Raw genomic sequence first — 7213 nt, forward strand, 5'->3', positions numbered from 1 at the left:
CACACTACTCAGCAGCTTAGACAAAACTCTTTATTTTACACATCCCTTAGCAGTCCTTCCACGACCAGCAGCCTAGGGGCCTCCACCTGAAAATAAAGTCAGTGTAAGGTACTAGGACTTTTCTAGGAGAAGTTCCAGCTCACAGCATCTACCACAGTCACCCCAACCACCACCAGCCTTTTAATTTTACTAATTGGGGTCTGGCCTAAAACCAAGCTTCTTTTGAGAGCCCCGGGCCGGCCTCCCCACGGTACTATCTAAGCATCTGTTGGCCTTTCCCAGCTCCCCTACACGTTGTCTGGGGCTCTGCACGTCTCTCTGGGTCTCAGCTCCCCGCTCTGTCAAAAGGGGTTGGGCTCTCGGACCTTCTGGGGGACAGTGCGGTATGATGGGTAGGGTTAGGAAGAGCCCCCCCCCCCCTCTCCAATCACCGGAAGACCCCGTCCCTCTTCCCCCGACGCAGGGCGGCTCGGCGGCACTCACCGGTCGGTCTCACCGCAGCCTTCGGGCCTCACGTTCCGACTCCAGCAGGGTGAGCACGTCCCCCTCCCGCACGGGGCCCTTCACGTTGCGGATGATGGACCGGCTTGTGTCGTCCATGAACTCCACGCGCACCTGCGCAGAAGGCAGAGAGGCCTCAGCAAGGCGCGGAGGCCGAGGGAAGGGGCCGGGGCCAGGGCCTGGGCAGGGGGCGCGAAGAGGGGAGCGGCGCTTGGCCGGGGACTTACCTGGGTGCACTGGCCCTGAGAACCGGTCCTGCCCAGTACCTTGGTGACCTAGAGACGGACGGCGCAGAGCGTGAGGCCGGGGCCACCCCCCCGCTGCCTCCCTCCCCTCCCAGGCCCCGGAGCAGCTCGGGTTCTCAGCCCCCTCGCTGCAACCAGGCAGCCGCCCCTTGCCCTTCCTTCCTCGGCCCCGAGCCCCCGTCCCGGCGTCTTCTCCTCACCCGAGCCAGCTTGATTGGCTGCACGCGGCCGGTGTCCATGATGGCGGCGGCAACAGGAGAAAGCGGAGGGACGAGAGAGAGTCACGTGCCCCCAGGCGCTTCTTTATACGCTTCCTCAAGTCCCGCCTCCGACGCTCGCGAGACCTCGGCGCGAGCCCTCCCTCTCTTCCTTCCCAGCGGCCTTTGCGTCTGCAGTGGTTGCCCTTCAGCCCGGACCCAAGATGGCGTCCGCTACCGGCTTCATCCAGTGGCTCCGGAATTCGGCCTCCGGGGTGCGGCGACGACCCTAGGGACGAGGGCAGGATATGATGACGCTGGGGGTCGGAGAACTGATGGACTGACGGACTGACGTCCCCGTCTTCCTCCTGTGAACCCCCTGCCCCCTCATCTCGCGCTTTACCTTTACCTGCACCCTCTGACCTGTAAACCCCGCCCCCTGCCTCTTCTGTACCTGTGGCCCTCCCGCCGCATCCCAGCCTCTAACCTTGTCCCCTAAACCCCCTCCGTTTCTGCCGCGGACTCTGCCCCGCTCCTTTTCCGGGACCCTTCTCTCTGCCCTTGTCCGTCCAACCTCCCACCCCGCTGCCCCTGGCCCCTGACCCCTTGACCCTGTACCTGGGGCACCTAGCGGTCCTTTGTCACTGTTTCCACCTCCTTCCTCATGATCTTATATCCCTCCACCTTTGACTCCGTACTTACCCCGAGCTCCGACCTCCAGTCCTCCCAGGCACCTTCCTTCACCCCTCTCCAGCGCATCCATCCCTGTTGGAGGCTCTTCGCGTCCCCGTCTCAGTTCTTGCCCTCCATACCCTCCCTCCTGCACACTCCACTTTTGCCTGTGCCTTGGGATGTACATATTCCTCCCAGGGCTTACCTGCCCTTCCTACCTGTAACCTCTTTCTCCTTTTCTCTTGGGTATGACCTCATTCCAATCTCTGCCTTCCAACTTGTGGAGTCCACCTACCTCTCGAGAGCCTTCATCTCTTGCTCCAGGGTGTGCTTCTCCCTTCGTTACCTCTTTCTGCCCTGGGATATACCCCTGACCTAACCCGCTGGGCACACCCCCTGCCATATATTCCCTGCTTTTACCCCGTGGTCACTACTGTTTTCTCTTCTTCACAGCATAATCTCCAAGCTAAGTTGCAGTTACGTTACCAGGAGATCGCTAAAAGGTGAGCCTCCCATCACTTCCTTCTTTGTCTAGCTGCGGAGTCAGCTCTGTCTGTCCAGAAATTTGCCTCAGGGGTAGACAGGAGAGGAAAGGAGGAAAAGTGGGAGGGAAGAAGGAAGAACAAAGAAGAAAGGAAAAATAATAATTCCATATTTCTCCACCCCCCCGTTACTATTTTCTGTATGCTTTTTTTTTGTCTTTATTTTATTCAGACAGCTCTGTGAATGAGACAGGAAAGATGAGAAAATGAATACTCAGAGCTGAAATAACTTACCCCAAGAAGGAGCCAGAATTCATAAACTAGCTTATTAGTTACAATAAAACTAGCTTACTGTGAGATATGAAATCAACTTATTAGGGCTTAAACTTAAACTCCTTTAAGGCAGGGACTGAGTTTTGCCTCTTCTTGTAACTCTAGTGTTAGAAACTAGTAGGTGCTTAATAAACGTTTATTGTTTCTTTGATTAATTGTACTAGCTGCTTCTTGGGAAGAGGCTTGGTAGATTCTAGGAATTTAGCGACAGTAAAAATGAAGGTCAACCTTGAGGGCTTACATCTTTGAAACAGGATACTAATGTACTTTCATGGGGAATTCTTAAATCCAACCCTCACTTTTGGCTTTCTGAATTCCTACCTTTAATTTGAAATAAAAAATAATAAAACAAGCTCACAATTTCTTATTTCTTAGTTTTCTTTTAGAATGTTCTTTGTGCTCCTTGAGGGTGACTTTTATGAAAATATTAGACAGGAAGGCAGCTTTTCATAGATTTTTCTATAGAATAACACATAAGCTCTTATGTCTAGAAGTAGAAATTATCTCAGAAGCCTCTAGTCCTCACTTTACATATGAGGAAATGGTGGTTCTGGAATGAGAATTGACTTGTTCAAGGTTATATAGGCAGTAAGCATCAAGGATGGGATTTGAACTCTGGTAATGACTTCAGAGCTGCTGCTCTTTCTGTGTTTCACTCTGCTTTTGAGACTTTATCGTCACTTAACTGACTGAGAGATGCAGACAATACAAGGTCTTTGTGTGCGTCGATTACAAAAAAAGGCTTTGTCTTGGTAAAACAAAACATAACCTCAGATATTTCTTCAGTAAGGTTTTTCCTATGTATATATTATTTATATAGTAATAGAAGATTCCTTCATGGATACCTTGATGTTCAAAAGAAAAAAATGAAAATATCAAAATGTTTAATGTCCTAGTTGAAGCTCCTGGCTTCAGGGTAGGAGAGAACAACTCAGTATAATAAAAAAGCTTTGCATTTTTCATGAGAAGTCTTGGGTTTGAATTTTGGCTGGTTCTCACTTATACGATCTTTGGCATCATTCACTCCCTGAGGCTCAGGCCTTCCTAAAGTCTTCCTTCAAGGAAGCTGCTTAGAGGTGGCAAAGTGGATAGAATGTTAGACCTGGAGCCAGGAAGATGAGTTCAAATCCAGCTTCATACATTAGCTTTGTGACCTTAGACAAGTCATTTCTCTGTGCCTCATTTTCCTCAGCTGTAAAATGAGGATGACAATAATAGCACCTACTTGACAGAGTTGTTTTAAGTACCAAGTGAGATATTTGTAAAGCTCTTTGCAAACCTTAAAGCATTATATAAATGCCAGCTATTATTAAATCCTCAAATCAGAAAGATGTGAATTCAAATTCTACCCCTGACACTTGCTAGTTGTATGACCCAGGACAAGTGATTTCACCTTTGTCTGTTTCCTCATCTGTAAAGTGAAGGTTCTTATGAAGATCACATGAGATAATATTTGTAAAAGGCCTTTGCAAACTTTAAAGCGCTAGGTAATTGCTAGCTATTATTGTTAATACTAGAGGAGACTCATTAGGAAAATGAAGGAGCTGGGCTGGGTGGAGTCTTAGGTCCTTCCAACTCTAAGGCATTTTGTAGTTAGTAGATAAGGCTGTACATGCTGTGAAGGCTTCGCTTCATTCTTTTCATTTCGTGTCCGCCATGGTCACACCAAGAACACTTGCCGCTGCAACTGAAGTTGTCTGGGCCTGTTTCTCTATCTGGAAAGTGGGGTAATAATTCCTGTCCAGAAGAACCAAATGAGATCCTGTACTTAGAAGCAAAATAATTCATAAAGTCCTCAATGGAGAGAAAATGTGGAAACCCTTGCCAAAGTACCTGATTTCCTGAGCCAGTAAGGCTGTGTGGGATTTAAGGTCTGGAGTACTGTGTTCACTTCTGGGCAACACATTTTAGGCAAAGTAGAGGAAGTGCAGGGCCAGGTACTAGAGACTGTCACATGAGGGGACATGAGAAGAGCTGGGCATGTTTGATTGGAGAAGATGTAGGGGACGAGGGACAAGGCTTGTTTGGCTTGGCTTCTTGAGAGCTGAATTAGGACTAGTAGGGAAGGAGCTGCAGAGAGGCAGATGTGGGGCTCAGGATGGAGGGACTTCTTAGCACTTAACACTTCCTGGGAAGACCAGAGACCTTTACAGATTCCTCCCAAACTGCAGTTCTGTGATTCTGCCTGTAAACCTTTCCAGACAGAAGAAAGCTCCACTTAGCTGGTCAGCAGCAAGAATAAAGAACACATAGCTCCCAATGATTTCACTGTGCAGTTGGTCCCTTTCTTTATACTGCCCTGGTTATCTCTCAGACACTCCAAGGCACCTAGGCCGCACAGAGTCTGGACTTGGAGTCAGGAAGACTGAGTTCTAATTTGGCCTTATGAACCTCAGTTTGCCTCAGTCTTCTTGTTGTAAAATAGGGATGATAATGGTACCTACCAACCAGGGTGGTTCTGAGGATAAAGTGAGATAACATATAGATGCCTTAGCATAATGCATAGCATATAGTAGGTGCTTAATAAATGCTTATTAATATTTAAAAAGTATAGAGGCATAGGATTGACATTGACAGATGCATGTGAGGGCTATTGCTAGCACAAGTTATAACAATTAAAGTATATTGTTTACTTTAGAACTCAGCCACCTCCTAAGCTGCCAGTGGGCCCTAGCCATAAATTTTCAAACAATTACTATTGTACTCGTGATGGACGTCGGCAAGCCTCTCCTCCTTCAATCGTAATGACCACTGTGAAAGTTTTGGAGTCTGGTCTTCTTGGTAAGAGGTAAGTCTTCTCTGAGGGAGACTGGGTGTCCCCATCTAGTCCCCTCAGGACTAGATGATCCTGCCCAGGTCCTTCTCTCCTTAGCTTGTATTTGCACGTTGCTTTGAGATTTGCAAAGCATTTAATCCTCACAACCCTGGGAGAGAGGTATCCTAGGTGAGGACAGTGAGGCGTGTGGGAGTCCAGCATTCTATCCATTATGGCACACTACCCTCTCCCACCCCAGATTTCATGTGTGTGAACTTAAATTTGCCAACTCCTTTGCCTGATTTTAAAAACTTTTATAATGTAACACCGTCTGATCTCACCAACTGCTCTCTGACCTTATTCATCTTTCAGGCAAACTGTTGGTTTTTTTCTCATCTTTTCTCCTCACATGTTCATGTTCACAAGTATCAGTTGAAGAAACTGGGATGTTTAACTTGGAGAAAAGATTTAGAAGGGTCTTAATAATTGTCTTAAGGATTGCAAAAGCTGTCCTGTGATAGCCTAGGGCTCATTCTCCTTGGCCCCACAGGGCAAAACTGGGGACCTTGCCTAGAAATTGCTGAGAGGCAGATTCAGCCTTGATGCCAAGAAGAATTTCTGAACTGTGACAGCTGTTTTAAAGTTGAATGGACTGCTTTGGGAGTCAGGCCCTTCTCTCATTAGAATCCTCAGGCAGATGTGGAGTTACTACTTCTGGATATCCTTGTTCTGGCATGGGTTGGCCTAGAAGGTCTCCGAGGTCCTTTCTAACTCGGAGATTCTGGAGTTGTCATACAGTTTTTTGCATTTCGTAGAGCACCTCATAGTTTTCAAAGTCCTCTTACCCTTTATTTGATCGTATAATAATTATCTGATGACTTGAGTCCTCACAGTGACTCTGTGAGGTTGGTGAGTAGGGGTTATCCCCCCTTTACAGGGGAGAGAGTGGGCTTAGAGTGAGGCAGTAACCTAGTGAAGTTCACTGGCCTCCTTGCTGTTCTTCATATAAGACGGAGACTTATATTCTGAGACTCTCTAAGGTCAGGCCAGGAGAGAGGAGGAGTGCCCATGGCAAGTTATTGGAAGAGTCGGGGCTCCTGCGCTTTTTCCACTGTATTCCACCATCCCTCAAGAGAGGCCATGGTGCTGAGCCCTGGAGACCCTGTTTTTTTCTTTAATCAGCTGGACTAGAATCCTTTTGTGGATGGAAGGATGCCTGTATTGAAAATGACCAACAAGTAGCTGGGAAAAAGGACATGGGGAAGAAGACTGACAAGTCCTTGCCTGGTTTTTTAGACCTTCCACAATGTAACCCCATCCTACTTCTCCAGCCTTTTTTATTAACCATTTTGTAATAATCCACAACCTAGATCATATTGTAAAAACATGAAAATTGACCCTTCCTTTTACACAGGTTGGAGTATTGCAGCTCACAGCGGTATCAGGTCACATAATGTATTATTGTTAGACACTAGGTCTTCTACCATGCTCAGCTGCCTCGTTAGGACAATGTATGTCTCATCTAGACTTTAGATTTCTATTTGCACTGATCAGTTTTCTTCAGACAGGAAGATTATAGTAAAAATATGTTGAACTGAATTTAGTAATTATACTTCCTGTTCTAAAAATGGAAATTTCAAAAAGCTGCTTGTCGCCTAACCCAAATATAGTCTCTTTTGTGTGCTGGTTTTTTTAAAAATCTCTTTTATAAATTAGGCCCTCCCTAAAGCTATCTTCTTTCTCTAGCTCAGTTGAGACTATGAAAACATCTGGGAAAAAGCCTGCGATACCAGGACCCCCCATGAAAAAGTGGGAACTGTCAAAGGATGAACCATATTTGTGAAATGGACATGGGAAGATGGATATACAGATGCTGAGAGATTGTTTTTAGGGGACTGACTTGAAGGCGCCAGCTCAGCTGCAGAGGCATCGTGGAGGACCATGCAGTGAACATTATATCATGATATTTTATCTTGGGGGTAGGGGAGAAACATATATTCTAATACATGATAAATACACTGAGCTCCA

The 7213-nt window shown here is 47.0% G+C and overlaps 2 protein-coding genes across 2 annotated transcripts; one reads left to right on the forward strand and one right to left on the reverse strand.

Annotated features, from left to right (window-relative positions):
- Positions 1 to 16: 16 nt before the first annotated feature.
- RPS28 (ribosomal protein S28) lies at positions 17 to 1083 on the reverse strand. Its single transcript, XM_036755706.1, has 4 exons — positions 947 to 1083; positions 729 to 776; positions 484 to 615; positions 17 to 86 (listed from the first exon to the last, which is right to left on the reverse strand). The coding sequence occupies exons 1-3, from the start codon at positions 983 to 985 to the stop codon at positions 493 to 495; spliced, it is 210 nt and encodes a 69-aa protein (XP_036611601.1). The 5' UTR covers positions 986 to 1083; the 3' UTR covers positions 17 to 86; positions 484 to 492.
- Positions 1084 to 1126: 43 nt separating this feature from the next.
- Positions 1127 to 7213, forward strand: LOC118847089 (NADH dehydrogenase [ubiquinone] 1 alpha subcomplex subunit 7-like). Its single transcript, XM_036755699.1, has 4 exons — positions 1127 to 1218; positions 2069 to 2118; positions 5069 to 5218; positions 6932 to 7213. The coding sequence occupies exons 1-4, from the start codon at positions 1168 to 1170 to the stop codon at positions 7026 to 7028; spliced, it is 348 nt and encodes a 115-aa protein (XP_036611594.1). The 5' UTR covers positions 1127 to 1167; the 3' UTR covers positions 7029 to 7213.

Source organism: Trichosurus vulpecula, chromosome 1, assembly GCF_011100635.1.
Source record: "Trichosurus vulpecula isolate mTriVul1 chromosome 1, mTriVul1.pri, whole genome shotgun sequence".
Taxonomy (NCBI): domain Eukaryota; kingdom Metazoa; phylum Chordata; class Mammalia; order Diprotodontia; family Phalangeridae; genus Trichosurus; species Trichosurus vulpecula.